This window comes from Habropoda laboriosa, unplaced genomic scaffold, assembly GCF_001263275.1.
Source record: "Habropoda laboriosa isolate 0110345459 unplaced genomic scaffold, ASM126327v1 scaffold22, whole genome shotgun sequence".
Taxonomy (NCBI): Eukaryota; Metazoa; Arthropoda; class Insecta; order Hymenoptera; family Apidae; genus Habropoda; species Habropoda laboriosa.
Window position 1 is genome coordinate 6452982 of NW_017100261.1, and position 20217 is coordinate 6473198.

At 36.5% G+C, this 20217-nt stretch overlaps 1 protein-coding gene across 1 annotated transcript in view; it reads left to right on the forward strand.

Annotated features, from left to right (window-relative positions):
- The window catches only part of LOC108572730 (G1/S-specific cyclin-D2), a 94037-nt gene that overhangs the window by 27636 nt on the left and 46184 nt on the right, over positions 1–20217 (forward strand). The window contains exon 2 of the mRNA XM_017935008.1: positions 12097–12312. Within this exon, the coding sequence (XP_017790497.1) occupies positions 12097–12312 (216 nt within the window). The remainder of the gene's footprint in view (positions 1–12096; positions 12313–20217) is intronic.

The following is a 20217-nucleotide window of genomic DNA, read 5'->3' on the forward strand; positions in this document are numbered from 1 at the left end:
TTAATGTCTCCAAAAATGTTGAGAATAATAAAACTAGATAATTGAACGATAATAAGATTTGTAGTGCTTCGAAAAATGTAAAGATGTATTATTTCTGGAAATATAAAGGAAAATATTCGTGTAAAATATAATTACCAAAATATGTGCATATTAACAATAATGAAAGTGAAAAGTTTAACGATGATTAAATTTATAGTGATTCGAAGGATGCAAAGATGAAACGGGGATATTCTGGAAATATTGATAAAATTCTAAATTTTCACATTTCGTTGAATTAATCTCATATTGTCGTATTTCTCTAATTATTAGCTTGATATCAATCTTTCTCTAATTATTAGCTTGATAACATGGAATTTCTTCCCATTATCTCGCTTTTCACCTTTTCCTCTTCGTTTCGATTCTGTACAATGAAATGAAATCGGTCGAAAGCGACGAAATTCGTACAGTCTCGGATCCTTACGCTTTCTAATGATGTAACTCTCGTTAAATTAGAAATCGTTGCTGAAAATCATCGCATTCCATCGGCAATTAATCCTTCACTGTCACATTTCGTCACAGAAAGCTAGGCTGGTAATATTTAAAATCGAGGTTGCATAGGTCATTTTATAAATATTGATAGAGAACAGCACAAGTGTATTTATCTAATCTATAAACAGACGATAACCGTTCGTTTCTTATGTAATACGTATTAGCCACATTTTCACGATAAATACGTGTTGATTTCTCTTACAAAATCGTAACACTGATCGTCGTTCACGTTAAATCCAGTCTTATACGTACCGTAAGCTGTACTTGGAATAAATTCGAATAAAGCCACCTTTTCCTTTCTCGCTACAGCTTTTTAAAACAGGATCTCGATTAGCTTCTCAGCATCTCAAGGATGCGTTTCGAATAATTCGACGTTCAAGGCTCGTGTATGTTTTCGGTTCTATCTGGAGTAAGGCTCTTTTTTTCTCTTTAAAACTGTGTCAAGTACTTTCGCGGTCTAATCTGATATGAAAACTTACGATTTCACTTTTTATCAATTTACAAGTGCCACCTATCGTACCGAAATACTTACGCTTATCGTATAATCAGTATCATAAACACCGAACACTTACTAATTGCAAGTCCATTAAAAAAGAATCTCGCGTAAAGGATCCTCGCGAAGTCGTTCCCAGATAGTGTAATTAAATTACAGCAGGATCCTGTGTATGTTGAATGTAATCTTGAACACTGCGTGACGTTTAATTATGTTAGAAAGATAAATCTTGTAATTTGCAATGAAATCTTTTTCTTTTCGGAACTAAATTCAAGTGACCGAAAATTTGTTTGGGCTGTATGTTGCAGCCTTGCGGCACACTTCCGTCTTAGTTTAATATTTGATTCGATCCTTTACACACATTCGCCTTAATTTGATGAACCGAATTTTTAAACGGCACATATAAAAATGGGAATTTCATGCGGTGACAATGTAATCCTTCGTAGGCAAACATTTTCTCACACTCCCTAGACAAACTTGGTCATCCAAGTCTAATTCTTTTGACTGTTTTAAGCTTTGAAAGAATTTGAAAAAATCGTGGGTCACTGATATCAAAGTCTCTGCTATATTTTTTATTTATTTGCCGGTTGGCGTGTAACCCTTTAGTATACGATCCGGTTTCAAACAATTCGGGATCTGAAAAAGTCGATCGATTCGCAAAATTCATTCGCGTTCGTAATTGTACGATTAATGGAATTAAATTGGCCATAAGTCGTGTGTTGTGCCTCTCGAGATAGTAGAATATGACACTGATGTGCTTAACCTGAAATATACATTGTACAATTGTTCGCTAAGCGAAGTGTTTCAAACATTTTTCAATAAAAACGAAAATTCATTTGAAATTGCGCAGAAATTGGGTCGTCGAAGATCCAGATTACCTACGGAGGGTAAACGATATGTTAGATATAATAACACAAAGATTGCTAGATGCGCGTTCGTCGAAGGTTCTGGGGGTAAGTAAGTGCCATGCCGTCTCTCATGGTCCCCCACACTCCGTGGCCCAGATCCTTGGAGAGCACCCTTAACTGTTTGAGGCACGGAATTTTAGAAAATAAAAAATCTATGTTGCACAGAAATTTTATTTTTATAAAATTTAACAAAGTCATTAAATTTTTAATTACAGCGTGGGACTTAAACAGCCCCTCTGTGCCATATTGATTCATGAATGGTATTTGTTAAAGCACGTCTTTTTCCCAAGACATAGAGGTACAGAGTACAAGACCATTGCTAACTGGTTTAAATAGGCGGGACTTTCAACCTCTGCTCCAGTAGCACTTGTAATTTTTCGAGGTGGTGTAAAAAACATCCCACCGTGCATATTTACGTGTCAAAAAGGTGGGACACTTTTTATCCCACTATGCCCCAAAGAGTTAACGCTTTACACGTGCTACGGAGCACCACGACTTCGCGTCATCGGTCACACGCGCGACCCTTAGAAGTCGCGATCCTTAGAAGTCGCGACCCTTAGATCCGCGACCCTTAGAAGTCGCCGCGTCTCCTCTATAGAGGACTCGACGCTAACAGATCATAAATACTGTAACGATCAGAATACATTACAAAGAGTTAGAGTTAAATTTCACGCATCGTGAATCGATGTTCTCCGATTAATCACACCGAGATTAGAGGTGTCAATCACGAACGCCCTCTAGGAGTTCCTTAAACGATCCCGAAGTTCTTCGTCAGACACGAGTTCCCCGCGATTTAGAGGTTCAAGGCCCACGTTATTCGACTGTCGATTGTTTCTTCTCTTTTTTGCACGATTAATTGCAACGATCAGGAGGTTTGTAAAGTCGGCCTTGGAGCATGCGGCTACGTCGAGAACGTGACTTGACTGGGTCGTGTATACACTCACGTCGAAGACCGTTGCTTTGAATTCTTTGGCATTAGGGACCCGGTTCACTTTGTCCGAATCGGCCAACTCATCCTTCAATCTCGTTCTCACGCGTGCTTTGCCAACAAGAAAAGAGGAAAATTTGTTCTGGATTGATAGAGGTAGGCGGTGTTTCTCGTAACTCGCGATATTTCGTTGTCAGGCTCTTTTGAAATTTCGCATCGAGGCTCTCCTTTGTCTCGTTCCACGTGAAAATTAGTTTTCAATATTTTTTAATCGTATTCGTTTTATCCGTGTCTTCGGCTCGTCAGACTCCTTCGAAACGTTGCGTCGAGGCTCTTCTTTGTCTTCTTTCTCAATATTTCGATGCAAAATTAGTTTCGAATATCTGAAAATTATGTTTGCTTTGGCTATTTCTGAGCGGTGGAAGTGAATCTTCGTAGTGAAGGTGAATGGGACTTTTCTACTTTTTTGTCAACCAAATTGTCGACAGGACAAGAAAATATGGGAGATTGCTAAGTGTAGAAACGAATTCGGTACCTTTCTTTACAAACTTCGATATTTAGTTACAAAAGATCCACAATATTGATGTTCCAAATAATCTCTGTTATTTTGGACGATCATTTTTCCATTTATCGAGTAACTGGCGAATTCTCTCTCTGAAACTATAAAATGGAAAATACATTTCGAGTCGATAAAATCGTCAAGATTTTGTAAAAAAAAAAAGGCACTGAATTATTCCAATTTTTTATTACAGAATTGAAATCTCCTTATTTCACTATAGACTCTTTCGAAATGTTCCATTAAAGCTCTTCTTTCTCCCTTTCGTAGCTCAGACAATTATTTTTCAATATCTTAAAATTATACTCACTTTCATCTATTTTTAAATGAAAGTGAACCTTCGTAGTCAAATTGTCCATAAGATTAAATAAGCAGAAACTTCCTTGAGAAATAATTCGTCGAAGCTAAATTACGCGCCGCAGATATTTCTAATCTTTTTTTTTTTTTACAACAGAATTGAAGAGTCTGTCGGAAGTTTGAGGAGAATGTAAACGTTGCAAATTTGTTTCCATTTATAATTTCAATTCTTCGTTGCTTTAATGTGTTAATGAGAGTGAAGTTGCTTCAGCAATGGTATTTCGTTCACGAAATCCTTTTAGAGCGGAAACGTTAATTATTGTAGTTCGGAATAAATTATCATGTATCAGATGCACGTTCGTTAACTTGGTTTTCGCGTAATATCATTTTAATTGGTTACATCTTACAGTATCGGTCAAAACGGTTCGTAAATGTAACACGTTAGTAGATACAGTGTTTATTCATAGCGTACTTGAAAATTACGACGTGTGTGTTTATTTCAAATACACCGGCAGCCACGTTTTATCTTGAAATTTACAACATTTTGTAAGATCGTTCCCAACGAAAACACATCTCTTTGTGGTTGTATAACACGTGATAATAAGTTCAATAGCAATATATTTTATAACAATAATTTCATAATAACTATAAACACACGTAAAAAGGAATAACGATGAGCTGATCAGCGGCTCTCTAATTATATCTCGCAAAAATTCTCGCGCACTCTCTGATATATCAGTAACAACTCGGTTCTACTGTTTTACTCCCTGTTTCCCTGTATCAAACCAATTCCACACTCTTCACCTCGAAATATCGAGAGCATAATCGAATGTACGTGTCGGTGAAAGACATTTAAACGTTGAATTAAAATTGATCTCGACTCGAGTACAATTTTCGTGGTTGTGAAAAAGAAAGAAATATTCAGTTATTTCCAACAGAATTTCTATTCTCCTGCTCGAAAATTCACTTCTGCTAACCGTCGTAATTTAGGAAACATCTGTGTAACACAAAACACGCGACAAGCCCGAAGAATTGTGTAAGAATTATGCACGGCCTTTCTTATTTCTGAAAATCGTTGCAAATTATTTTCGATAGAATTCTAATTTCTATTCTAGGCGAGGATTTATTTCTCATCGCTGTTGCGAATCTCTAAACATCTGTGTAACACAGAACGCGCTGAAATCGCATAGGATTATGTAAAAATTGTGCACGTCATTTCTTACCGACGAAAGTCGTTACAGAGGATTTTCGATAAACCTCCAGTTTCCATTCTACTCGAAAATTGATTAACAGATACTAATCGTAGTAGATCAGAAAACACGTTGAAATCGCAAAGAATTGAATAAGAATTGCGTATGTTATCTCCTATCGATGGAAAATCGTTATCAACTATTTTCGATAAAATTCTAATTTCCATTCTAGACGAAAATTCTACTAATCGTCGTGAATCACGAAACACGTTGAAATCGCAAAGAATTATGCAGCAAGTACCATTTATCCGTTTAAAGGTACGTGCTTTGATAAAATTGCCCGAATTATTGCGCTTTCGATGAAACATCACGGATGTACGAAGTAACGGATCTTAATTCTATAAATTCCTGCCGAAAGTGAAAAATATTTTAGCAAAAATCCAAGGAAATTCTACAACGATGATATAATAATGGTCTTCCAAAAGAAAAAAGAAGTCGCTTATTTTTTTTTTTTGTTCCTATCAAATTTAAAGGATCGTTGGAAATATCGATCTGTGATAAATTAGAAAATTCGACACGAACTTAGGGGGATGACCTGATGTACAACTTTGTGGAGAAACGATAGAATATTGTTGACTGACCCCCGCGCGTCGAATACGTTCTTTTCTTTTCTTTCGTCGGATCTGGCATGTCGAGGGACGGATTAAAGTTTATCGAAACAGATAACCAACATAGAAACCGCTATCTGGCCCTCAACTATATACCGAATGTTTGAGGATCGGCAAACGGTTGTTGAAAGCTGCTTCTTAATATTGATAGCGGAGTGTAAAGTGTCCTTAAGGTTCGTGTGCGGCGCCCGGTAACTTCTGTTTCCGCGGCAAATAACAATAATCTACATTGTCGACTGTGGTGGCAATTTGTACTGCAACTGGAAAGGTGGAGTTGGTCTTCTAAATAAACAGAGATAAATTCGTAGATCTTTTTGCAGTAACTTGTGCGTGAAACGAAGCTTTACGTTGATATCGTACCTTTTTTAATCGCGAAGAAATGTCGCGTGTAATGTGCCGTTCTTTATTTCAGTAAGCAACTTTAGTTAAACAGCTTCCAAGGGAGAAGCTGAGAATTTCAAAAATTTATTTCTCGATAAAGAAATTGGGGATTTTTAAGAAAAGGAATTCTTTCGACAAATTTGTCACATTTTTCGGTGAAGAAACAGAAGAAAATACGATTCTTTTGCAAAACGTATCGAAGAAAGAAAAAAAGTTCAGGATTTTGAAAATGTAATTCTTTTGACAAATTTTCACATTTTTCAGCGAAGAAACGAAAGAAGGAAATTGAGGATTTTGGAAAATACAGTTCTTCTGCAAAATGTGTCACATAAATAAGAGAACAACTAAGCACGGGATTTTAAGAATATAATTCTTTCGCAAAATTTGTCAGACAAATAAAAGAAGGAAGTTCACGATTTTAAACTAAAATAATACGGTAAAATTAAACGGGCAAATACTTGGGAGTGGCAGTGTACGAAGTTCAGTTAAATGGAACATCGTAAAGAGCACGTTGCATCGACACAGATTTTACAAACTTCCAGAAAAAAAAATAAAAAAAATACGAAAAAATAGCAGAGAGATTATGGAGTTTCGTACGTTTCGAGATGAAATTTCGAAACCATTCACGAAAATAATTATCAGCGTGTTGTTAGGTGACGAACGACCATTCTATGTAGATACAGACGAAGTTTCATTTTATCTTCTGAATTCCAACTTGAAAACGTCGGTTCCTCTTTCCAACGAAGATATCGAACCACCAATTTCCGACCCAGCTTTCTTCCATATATTTGAACAGATGCACGCCTGTAATCGACCAACGCTTCTTCAATTCTCCTTTTTTCCATTTTGCAACGTGACGAAGAAAAAAAAAAAACGGACTTTCTTCTTTCGTCGAATGAAATGTCCTTCTTCTGTTGACTCTCTCTGCTGCGGCTGTATTTAAACGTAGATAAATTTCTCGGGTACTTTTCCATGTATTTTTGGACACGGTTATGGCATTGTTAATTTACGAATAACGAAGATAACGATGTGTACAATTTGCTCGTTCGGTTCATCTGGTAATCAGACGTGAAAGAACGGTGCTTTCAATATTTTAGTAAAATTTCAGAAATTAATTCGGATAATTACGTTCTAACTCGTTAAATTAATCAATATTAAGTTAATTTAGGTAGGTCTGAATTTTTAGTTCGTAGGTATCGAGTGTGTATTTTTCCACGGATTAAAATTCGAATAGCGGTACGTGCAGCAAAGTGAAACGCATCTGTGCCACACACTGTGTGTCTTAAATGTACAGAAACGACGCCATAAATCGCCACCCTTAGAAGGTACAGCTAGGCGGGGTCGATTCGTGGAAAGGACCACGTGAAAACCTCGGTGCTTTTGAGAGAAATATCGTGGAAAATTTTCGGAAACACTGTTTCAGAAATAATTGGGCGGAAAGTGATAAGAAAATGTGAGAAATGCTTGTTTAGATACAGGAAGATAATGATAATTCTTAATAGGGGAGCTTATTGAAGAGAGAGTAAAGAATGGTTTAGTACAATACGAAGGAACACGATTTTTAATTTAATTTGGTGTTTCTTTGGTGTTTCATTTAATTGTCAATTAATTTCATGAAAATTCACTTGTTGAGTAATCAGGCAGAAGGTGATAAGAGAAGCTTAGAAATGTTTCCTTAGAGGTAGTAGTAATTTTTAATAGAGGAGCTTATTAAAGAGAGAGTAAAGGAAATTTGTTCCCAGATTAAAGAAGTACTGTGTTTGATATAATTGTCGGTTAATCGCATCGAAGTTCAGTTGTTGGAATTTCTAGAATCTCCGTTAATTTTCCAGATATTTCTTATTTTCCAGATAAGAGTGCAGTTTTTACTCGATGCGAAGATTTTCAGTCCGTCTTTCAGCGTCCAATGTAATTCAACGGGGCTCTGTCTCGTTAACTTGAAGTAGAGAAGTAGAGAAAAGGATTCACGTTCCGTGGATTTTGCATTCTAAGGCTCGGTCGTAAGTTATACGAAATACTCTGAGAAATGATATTTCCAGGGATAAATTGTTTCGATGTACTTGAGAATGTTTATCGTGAAATTAGTTGAAAGAAAGAAGAAAACCACTTGCAAGGATTTTCTTTATTTGAAGAATTAGCGATGAAATTTATATTTTTTGTTCATTTCAGTTAATTCCAGTTTTCCACCTTTGTTCTAATTTTTCGAAATTCTTTTAAACGCGAATAAAGATTTCTTCCTTGGAGTAGCCTGTTTTCACTAAATGGCAACTTCCTCGAATCTCTCCCAATGCAATTATTTATACGATTATTCACTTTATATCCATTAAATTTCCAAATTTTTAAGAGTCCTTTTGCAATTGATTTTCATTTTAAAAAGCACAAAACTTCCAAATTTTCGGTAATCCTTTAGCAATAATTTTCATTTCAAAATTCACACGCTAATTTCGATTCGTATTCACAAAATTCCCGATAATCCTTCGCAATGAATTCTCAATTTAAAGATCACCCGCATGCATAATTTCTTCCTATGGCAAAAACACATCACCCCTTTACTTCCAAAATGTTTCTCCCGATTCACCTCGAAGCCGTTAAAAGTATGCACCGCAGAAATTTCACCGTCCGCTCCATCTTTAACGCATGCACCCCCCTAACGTGGCGTTTAATCGATGATAGAGAGAGGGCGCGGACAATTATTTCGTTAAGTCGCCGGTACTAATTGGTCGTGGTATACGCGTCACGGAGCAATTAGGGTGTGGGGTGTTGGTAAAGGGTAGAAACGTCGGTCACGCTCAATAAGTCGCCGCTGGCCGATTCGTACGGCTGCACTTTAGCCGGTAGAAAAAGCAACTGGTGGGATTTCTGTGAATCACAATGGAAAATTTCGGTCAGCCCTCTCCGTTCCGGAAGTCAAACGACGGCGTTTCGTTCCACGTGAGCCACGTGCAACACGAACAGTCCCGAAAATGTTTACATTGGGGACCTTGGAGTGTTTAGGATATTGATAAACCGGTTATTGGGAGCGAAGCCGCCTGTTGATTGAGAATTAGATCGACAGGCAGGGGTTATGAATTTGTGTCCTGGTGAAAGCTTGTAATTACCTGGGGAAATGTGGTTTATGGTTGTGGATAGGTTGCTGGAATGTTTGTTGGAATTTAATAGCACTTATAGCTGGAAGAAGATGAAGCTGTTGGAAGGTTTAATTGAATCTCGATTGAGACAAATAAGCAGGATATCTAATTTGATTGTTTCAGCTAATTGAATAATTCTGCTTTGAAATATTTTGTCAATATCAATATTGAACAGAAATTTAGCGATTTTCTTCAGTCGCTGTTTTTATTGTAGAATTTTGATTATTTGAGCTAATTGCGACATACGCTGTTTGGATAATCGAGTAACTCTGTTTTGAAATATTTTCCTAATATTAATATTGAACAGAAATTTATTAATATTTTTATTTTTCAATTTTTCTTAGCCGCTAATTGTTAATCGATTTTTCCTGTTCGATTATCTGTGCTCTCTAACACAAAACTAGATTATGCTAATTATTTCACGAAGAAAATTGAAGTTTGAAACTTTATTTACATTTTTGGCTCCTCCTTCTCCATAGAGTTAAAAGGGGCAAAGTTTACCTTAACAATTCCTTTCTGAATTCACAGCGATTTTGATCGTTTAGCAAATTTTCATTTCGTCCAAAAGGAACAATAATTTATTACCATTTCGTTAACGAAACTGACATCATATCTGATAAATGAACGAACAAAACGACATTCACCATGCTGCTTTGAAAGAGTTACTCTTATCTGCGACGAAAACTGGTTGAAACCGTTTCCTATTTATTCTCATCGAACTTTAAACGAAACGACCGCTTAGTGAACAATTATTTCGACCCGTCGAACTGGAATTTCGTTCCACGTCGAAAGCTCGCTGTACTCTTCCTCAGCATCGACTCTGTCGATTGTATCTTCTCTTCGAGGACGCTTTGAAAACAAAAACCGAGGTCCCCGACCTGTGCCCTAGGGTGATCGATTAGCCAAAGCCACGATGTTAAAATACGAAGAGAGGAAATCCGGTCCGACGTGCTCGCTCTTTTTCTCTTTCTCTACGTTTCACTCTTGTTTCGTCGTATTCCGCGTAATCAACGATATTAACACGGTGTACAAGTTTTCTCGATCTTACGAGATTTTACCTTCGAATGCAAATAACCACTGTTTAACAAATTTCATAATTTATCGCCGTGGAATCGAAGCAAGATTTATAATTTCGCAATCTTGCCTAGTCAAACCTTGCCTAGTCTTGCCTTTAGTCAAACGTCTAAAATGTGAAAAATGAGAAAAAAGAAAGAAATGTCAGTACTTAAAATCAAATATTTCTGTAATCCGAGTCCTGGAACTTCTCTTGCACACTGTATAACAAATTGAAAAAGCTGTATTTCAGGTAGAATTTTCAATAGATTCAGCTTATTCTTATTTTTAATCTTCTCGAAGTAAAATAGAATTGAAGTTATAGGTTCGATATACTTTTCGCAAAGAAATGTTACATTGTTTCGTTTCGTTATACGATATTAATGAATAAACCGATTTGCGTTGTAAACTCTGTAAACTTTGCCAAAGGACAAAGAGCTATTCTATATCGAGAATAAATTGAGGGTATTTCTTCAAGTAGCATAAACGATCCTTGTTTTACGATCTGGCTACCTGTTTCGATAATTCTCTACACTAATCATCGGGAGACAAAAAGTATACCTACAAATCCGTAAATTCTACCGCTAACAGGACGAAAGCTGAATAGACAGAATAACAGAAAGGTGTAATAGAATAATCAGCCATAATAGATATCCTTAATTCGTGTCTCCAAAGCCCTCTCGTACACTACCAGCCAAAAGTCTCAGACCACTTGTCAGTTGACACCAATATCGAATCTGTCGCCAATTTTTCTATGAATTTCTTTTGCAAACTTTTTACAAATTCCGAATTAATTTTGCAGTTCCAACTTTTCACACATTTTCAATTAATCCTGCTGGGTTCAATGTCAGTCTGCTTCGTTTCTGCAAGTTAGACTAGAAAAACTAACAAACCACACTCGTCTCAAAAATAAGTCTGAATTTTCATTTCACTGTTGCGACCTAGTAAAGAATTCCAGCAGCTCTAGCTTTAACTACAGTGAATGTAAAAAGTATTCGTACACCCTATAAAACGTAATACCTGTTCTTAAAATTGGGCCAAACGAGTTGTTTTGAGAAGTTAGGATTAGTTCACTAGATGACAAAAATTGCAATTTGTGGAAATCGCGAAGAAAATTGCAAAGGTCACTGTTTACAACTGTTTTTGTCTGAGCTTTTAACGAAAATTTAATAACTACGTTTTGTAGATCTATGTGAATTATACACATGCTGAAAATTTCGTCGAAATCGGTTGATGGAGGAACAAGCGGCAGGCATCGAAAGATGTAAGAATCCTCAGTGAAATGGTGCGATTTTCACAATCTTTAACCGTTTGTAACTCATAGCGACAGTAACCGATTTCGATGAAATTTTCAGCATCTGTATAATTGACACAGATCTACAAAACGTATTTTTTAAATTTTCGTTACGAGCTCAGATAGAAAAGTTGTATACAGTGACCTTTGCAATTTTCTTCGCGATTTCCACAAATACATCATAAAATAAAATGATTAGATATCTCAATTTTGTATAACATGGTAATTTTATAAATAAAATGTCTTAAACACACACACCTACGTACGCGTCTGTGGTTGAAAAATAAAAATCGCCAACATCTTTCTGCAAAATTCTTGCCTAGCTTTCGCCAACGCGCCCAGTGGTTCCAAACTTTTGGTCCACGTTGTACGTCTATTAAACCCCATCAAGCCAAGCTCCCCTTCACAGCATGCCACTAAAACGAACCTCTGCTCACCTTCGGCATAACTGTACCCCGCGTTCCATCTAATTCACGTGCAGGTATCGATACCTTCCCGGGATTACCAGGCGTCGTCGTCGTCCACGTCTCGTCGTCGAGCTGTGAAAATACCGCAAAAAGGGACAAATTGTTTAAAGCAACCCCTTCGCCTTTTGTTCGAACGGTCCACACGGTTGATGGGTCGACGAGGCAAAGACACGATTCTAATCTGTTGGTTGATGATCGGTGACAGGTATGCGAGGAGCAGAAGTGCCAGGACGAGGTCTTTCCCCTGTCGATGAACTACGTCGACAGGTTCCTCTCGATCTGCCCGATCAGGAAGTCGCAGCTGCAGCTGCTAGGAACTGCCTGCCTGCTTCTCGCCTCGAAATTGCGAGAACCATCGCCGCTCACGGCGGAGGTGCTTGTTTTCTACACAGACAACTCCATCACCATGGATGACTTATGGGTAAGTGTTCATAGAACCAGACACTCCACTGCTTTTGTTCCTGCTTATTGTTGTTCGCTGAACCCTGGTGGCCGGCCACGTCCTCCTTAAGGAGGATCATTTTTTTTTCTTCTTTTTTTTTCTTTGTTCAAACGGTTAAAGATTGACGGGTGGTTTATAATTTAATCGCTGATTGGAAATGTCGATGATTCATTTTGCGTGGAAGTGGATAAATTTGGAGGTAGAACTGTTCGACGAACGGTGTGCTGTTGGAAGGTGAGAGATATACAGGGTGTCCTGTAAATCGTGGTACAATCGACGAAAGGTTACTCGATAAACGTGGTTCTTGGAAATATCACTATAAATTTTTTGGGTGGCGCTTGATATTGTTGGAAGGTGAACATTTGAAGCGGAGAGTTTGGAAGGTTCGCGTGAAAGATATACACGGTGTCTGGTAAATTGTAGCGCGACCGACAGAAAGGTAGTTTTCTTTTTTACAAAAAAATAAGTAAAAAATGTAGGATAATGTGATGAACGTAAAAGTACCACTGTTGATTACGGTGTATGAGACACATCCTGTGTGTGATCGAACTGTTAATGTAAATTATGTTACATACTGCAGTGCAGAAATCAGTAAACTTTGTGAATGGGAATGAAACGTGCTTGGATGTTTAGGTTTATGTATTAAATTGCAAGTGTAGTATTCGTGTTATTTCATAAAACAAAGTATGAAGATTACCAGCTGAACATTGCACTGAACTCGTTCAACGTAAACCATTATTAATGCATTATTAACGTAATATATTTTTAATTTCACGTTAAAAATCATTTTTCTGAAAAATTAGGCAAGCAAATGAAAAACTGCTCCAAAGTTTTCGCCTGTTTGTAATACCAGAAATAAAAAGAATATCGTAGAGCTGTGATAGCAAGTGCAATAATACAACTTGAGATTGTCGCGTGAAACGAATAAACAAGGAAACGAAGAGAGAATGTTTGCTATTCTACTTTACACTTTCTAACTGTACTGAAAACGTCGTCGAGGCCCGCGATATTCCTTTTCCTATTGGCGATAGCAGAAATAAGGAAAATCCTGTTAGTAAACACTATCACCTTCTGCTGATAAAATACTGTGCGTTAATGAAACACACCGGGCTTATCGCTAATTGCAGCTCCTTACACGATAAGTCCTCAGGTAGTATAGTGGAGTATCGTGAGTAGATTTTTGGTGCAGAGTCACATGGCTGATACACCTTCCACCTTTTCTATCTATAGAAAAAGATCCCCGTGCGATAAATTGACGATAACGAGCGGGGTTCGGCTTTCTTTTGTCGAATCGTAGAAAGATCTCTTGGAGCTTTCGTAGAATTCCGTTCAAAAGCTACAGAATTTTTTCCCTTTTTTTCTCGTTTCTTTCGATTTTCATCGAAATTCTATTTCTGCACTTTTCGGTGAAATCTTCATTTTTCGAGATTCACTCGTTTCGACAATCTTAATAAAATTCTACGCATTCGGTGGATGCTCCGTTAGGATTCTGTTGAAGAATATTGACTAGAAATTTTCCAAGGAATTTAACTATTAAATCTTCTCGCAATCTAGTAACAAGGTATTTTTATTCTCATCCAAAGATTCGTTTTTCTCGCAATTTTCTTCCGCAATTGAAAACTGGATATAAAAATCTTGCAAGAGGCAAAAATTAAAATTTCAAGAAAACAATTCCTTAGTTACCAAAATCTTCTTTATTAACAAAATAATTTTTCCCTGCAATTGAAAAGTGGACATGAAAAATCCTGAGAAAGGCAAAAATTCAAATTTCCAAAAAAACACTTTTCTAGTTAACAAAATACATTTGATATGTGCCGCACAGTGCAATTTTTATTTCAACATTTCAAAGTCTCGTTAATTGACAATAGAAGTGTACGTCTATTTTTGCGTTCAATCTTGTTATTTCTGTTCCGCGGTCGAAAACAATTTGTCAGCTGAGTCAGGCACACGGTGAGAGCAGTGCAAGCTGCCTTGAATTTTACCTTTCTCGTTTAAAATGTATCGCCCTTCGATATCGATTCGCACGCCTATATGTTAATGCCATATGAAACTTTCATAGGAGAAATTTACGGTACACTTCTCCCTCGCTCGGAAACATTTGGCAAAACGGTTGAAATGGAACACACTATCGGAATCTAAACGCGTCTATTTTTCAGTTGTCCCACAACGGGACCGTTAAATGGCCGAATTCTCCGGCCACTGATAACCTGTCCTGTCGATAGTCTCTTATCGATCACCGCGCGAACCAGCGTTACGCGTGTTTAGCTTGTTTTTCGATGTGAACGCGTGCAACGTTACGAGATCTCTCTCATTGGGCTTCTTTCACATTCATGGAATGTAAGATTACCGGCAAACGTGGTGGAGCAGTTCGTTGTTTATTTCATTCTTTGCAGTGTCAGACTGTTACAATCCTTGTCGGATTTATTCTTTTTTTTATTTCATTGTTTGCTGGTTCTTTGCAGTCGGTTTGAGATTGCTGCAATTTGTTTTTGTTTCTTTTTTTTTTTTAATTCATTAATGTATTTTGTAAAATTGTAATTAGAAATTCTTGGGAATAAAGACTCGAGATTTGTAGCAAGATTGAAACGAAAGCTTCACGGTTAAAATTGAACATTTTCTTAGATTCTTAATTTTAGATTTTTATCAAAGGAGTGCAAATTAAAGTTCTGCAATTTTCGGGTAAACTCGTAAATCTGCACTTTGAATGTTTTCTTTAGGAACTTCTCTAATTTTATGAAAGTGTATTGATATACTTTGTAAAATTGTAGTTAGACGCGATATTTATATCAAGATTGAAGTGAAAGCTTCACAGTTAAAATTGAACATTTTCTTAGATTCTTAATTTCAGTTTTTCAAATTAATCCTATCGAAGGAGAGCAAATTAAAGTTCTGCAATTTTCGAGTGAACTCGTAAATTTACACGTTTAATGTTTTCAGAAACTTCTCTAATTTTTTGATAGATACATCGACGCATTTTGTAAAATTAATAGTAGAAAATTTCTGAAGGAATCTCGAGAATCGTAGAAAGATTGAGATAAAAGTTTCAGTATGACGATACAAATGTATCACAATTGAAATGAAATGTTTTCTACATTTCAAAATCAATCTTATCATAAGAGTAGATAAAAAGTAAATTTCTGCAATTATCACAGTTGATAAATTAAATTCGCAGATTTGCACTGGGTACTGAAAAAATTGAGCAAATAATAATCAGGTCATTCTTTATTTACTATCTAATCGGGCCATTGATGTGTTGTCAATTCAAATCAGAATACGAACGCGCTGTTCGTTATCAGGTAAAAATCGGCGCTATCGAAAGGATTTCGGTGACACAGTTATTTCATCGATAAACATCAGCATTCTCGAGGTTTTTAAAAAATTCCGATTGTCGCAAGACATTTAAATTTCGCCAGCTTTTACTTCGACTAGATTTCCGAGAGAGAAAAGAACGAGATCGAGAAAAATTTTTACGATAACACCACTTGCTGTCGACGGCGCATCACGAAATAACGCAGAAACGTAATTAAAAAATAACACGTAACGTAGAGAAATGTCAATTTTAACGTTTTTCGCGTAGACTGCATAGATGTAATATTTTTATCACGTAAAATGACACATCTCTATCTAGTTTCGCACCAGAAAGCAGATCAGATTACGCGAACAGTATTCCATCGTCGAATGAATGCGAATGTTACACTGCTTTTCCTGTAAAATTTATATTTTCCCGATTGTGCCGTTGTCAGTGCTAAATAATGATTCAGAAAATTGACGAAATTGAAATAAACAAATGACGGTATTCGAATCGAAGAAAAAGAAGAAAAAACCGATTGTAAAAGCGTAATTTCATCGATTTCATGGATCGGTATGTCAGATGTGGAAGGTGTTAGGTATTTGGTTGAAAAATAGTCTTTGGAATTCGCGTCACTTTGGATTAAAACGTCGAGACGAGTCCCTTAGAGATGAGATTTTACAAAACCTTGTACGAAACCAATCTGATTTATCAGAGCACAGTTGGAAGCGTGAAATTTATGTGGCGTTGACGTGTCTGTTCTTTTTCGGAGTCGCATTATTTTAATACGTTTTATTGCCTTCTATTATTATTCAAAAGTAGCTGATGCGTGAATCTAGCTGGCAATTTTTTTTTTTTTCTAGATAATAATCAGTTTTCTTAATTTTTCTTTATTGCTACTTCGATATGTGTAGCTTGGGAAGTACAGTAATTAAAAAGAGAAAACTTCGAAAATAGACTGGAGGATTATAAAAAAAAGGTACCCGAATGAGCACTGGCACTCGCTCACTCTTAACCAAGAAAAAAGAAAATTAAATACGATATTAGAAAGTAATATAATTTTTTAAACCGTACAAACATCTTTTTCAATTTTTGAAATATCAACTTTCAAATGTGAAAATCGAGGAAAAATTGTTCAGACTTGAAAATCATTTTTGAAATAGCACAGACACCCTCCTGAATTTTTGGAAGTATCGACTCTGAAACGAAAATCGAGGAAAACCATTCTTGAAATAGTAATACCCTTGTCAATTTTTGGGAATATCGACTGTGAAACGACCGTGAAGGAAAAATTGTCGAGGTTCGAAAGGGTTAACCAACTGGTCGGTCGAAACGCGGAAACGTGGCCCCGTTTAAATCGTTCAGAGGCGTCTCGAAGTCGAAACAACATCGCAAGCGGTGTTTGAGTGTCGAATTGCGCGTGGTCGAGACTTCGTCGTGAAAACCGGAGGCGTTTCGCAAACGCAGCGACTAGGAAGCAGAGAGAGAGAATTCCTCCGCTGTTGGGGTTCGTGCGTCGTTGAGAAATCAGACGGCCAGTCCGTGGAGAGTTTTAAATACCACAGGAGAGCGATGGCCAGTGTGTCGCGCCACGAATTCCTGCTTTTCGAGAACACGAAAGCGTAACTGGGCTCCCCGGGCAAACAAGCGATAGCCTGAGCAAGCCTAAATAGATAACGGCTGATACGGGGAACATTATTTAATTTCCAGCCACTCTCGAGTCGCTCGATCGTGGCCGAAACACTATGTTGCCTCTTACTCGATTTCTAAGATTTCCAGGGATATCTGTTTTTTTTTTTTTTTTCAATAATTATTAGGACAATTGTTTCGAGGAATGATTAGAACGATTGAAAAATTTCTTCGTGGTTGATATGGAAGAAAAATTGGCGTTTCGGAGAATTTCAGTGGTAGAAATCTAGTCGTGCTTAGAATTTTGGAAATGGAGGTATGATTTTGGTATTTTTGAGTATTTTTGAATTTTGGAAATGGAGGTTCGAAGACGGCGAGAGGTGTGATTTTAGTATTTCTGAGCGATAAGGAATGTTACTGTCGAATTATTCGCTGAATTTCAACGGTAGTCCTTAGAATTTTGGGAATGGAGGTTTGAAGACGATGAAAAGTGTGATTCTAGTATTTTTGAGCGATAAAGAATGTTATCACAGAATTATTCACCGAATGGTGCTTTAGTTTACGTTTTAGGAAGGCATGGGTATATTAAAATTATTATGATTACAGTTTCGAGGAATGGTATTTCAGGGGATTTGAATGGTGTAAATTTAGAATTTTGGAAATGGTTTGGAGACAATAAAAAGAATAACTCTAGTATCTTTGAGTGACGAGGAACGTTAACTTCAAATTATTCACCGAACGGTGCTTCACTTTAAATTTTAGAAAAACACGAGTATATTCGCAAAAAACTTGTACTGCATTAAATTTGATTTCTTTTTCACTTCGTTCCATAATTTATCGTACTAAATTAAACGTGATTCGCAGATGAATCGTAAACCAGAATTTTTATTGTCAGACGTAAAACGTAGAGGTGAAGCTGTTAACATGTTCGAGCACACATTAGTCAACATGTTACTTCTCAATTGGTATTTCTTCGTTTCATGTGACAGCAGAATGTGTAAACATCTGCATGTTTGTTCCATTTATTTTAAATGACGAATATCCACGAAGTGGCTGCATTCCTCGCCTTAGGAATGACTCTGGATCATTAGAAGCTTATTAGTGACCTAGATCTTACGTAGTATTAGAATTGGCGCACGATATCTCATTATCATATTGTACACAACAAATATCGTTCAAGTCGTGGAATGATTTATGCGATCGTCTAACTTGAACGACGATCAATCGAGGCGTAGATAAATTGTTAATTACGATATACTTGAAAATCTATCGATACTTATAATCGATACATATTGCCCAAACGAATTATTGAAAAAATCGTTAAGCCGTATTTTTTTACTTTCTTCGTGTCGGTAGATTAAGTTACGTGAAGTATTGTTCCTCTTATGGTAACTGAATTTTCAAATATTTTATTAAATTTCTGATTTCATTTTTTCTTGATATCTGTGAGAATGTTCGAAGAATTTTTATTCTCAGAAGTATTAAATTGCACTTGACATTCAATTGTGAATACAGAAAATTCTCCACAAGTGTCAGTCCGCAAGGAAGCTAAACCTGACACTTGTAGAGTCAGGGACTACGTTTTCGAGCCTCGCGCCCGCCTTTGTAGTTTGCCGAACGTAGACAAGGACAGCGAATAAAAGATAAGCATGAAACGTGAGTCGAGGCAACCGAGCGATTTAAATACCAACTTTTTTAATTTAACGTTTTTTTATCCCGAAATTTTTCTTAACATATTGATGAGATTTTTTCTGATGAAAATGACATCAAACACGACATAATTTGAATAACATTTACTTATTAACACGTTTACTGTCACGCCAGACAGTGAATAAGTAAATGTTGTTCAAATTATGTCGTGTTTGATATCATTTTCACCAGAAAAATCTCAGCAACATGTTAAAAAAAATTCCAGATGAATAAAAGTAAAATTAAAGAAATTATATTTTTCTATTATGATTTGTGGAGCCGTGAAATCTCGTAAAGGAAACCGACTGGTGTAGCGTTACACGCTTGACTGATGGGCGCAGCAATGTCACTTGTAGAATCCAAACTGACTGACACTTGTAGAGAATTTACTGTATATCGTAATTTATCGAATCGCATATTCGTGAATCATGAATGTTGGAATAAGAAGGACGATATATCATCTACATGTGACACCTATACTTCGTTTCACTCGATATATGCAAATATTAATTACTAAGGATATTAATATTATATACAGCGTGGTCTGTAAATCTGACTGGTTCTCATACTTATTCGTGTAAGAAAAATTTTTTGAAAGTATCTTTTCTTCCATATAAGAACTAGAGTTATCTCGCGTTTTCTTAAACAGCATTATATACATGAGTTTCTTTTAATATTCTTGAATTACCGAAGAGAAATTCTACGTTTAAATTATTTCATCCTAAAATAATTTCGTTTGTATCTGAAGTACGAAGGTAGAAATGTATTTTCTTTTGACGGTGATGAAAATACTGTATCTGTAGGACCTTATACGTGCAGAAGAAAATGAAAATGAATATTCGTTTTGCAAGCAGCAATATGAAAAATAACTCTCGCCAGTTCTCTTATGGAAAAAGCTGTTATTAAAAAATCGATTTTATCGATTATATTAAAAGCTGAGTTATTAAAAAATCGAAAATTCGCTGGGTAGCCGGTCAGATAATCGTCGCGTAGGATAATTGCTGTTTCGGGGTCAATTTCGTCACCCTCGGGGTAATAAATTCGGTGCAGCCGGTTCTGTGTTGTACCTACTTTGTGCTCGTCGATTCGTGTAATGCGAAAACGGAAAAATAGAAAACAGGAACAAGGGAAACGAGTGAGTGAGAGAGGGAGAAAGAGAGAAAGTTTGTTTCTTCCCTTATTAATCACAAAAAGAAGAAGAGAGAGGGAGAAAGTTTGCTCCTTCCCTTATTAATCACAAAAAAAAAAGAAGAGAGTGAGAGAGAGAGAAAATTTGC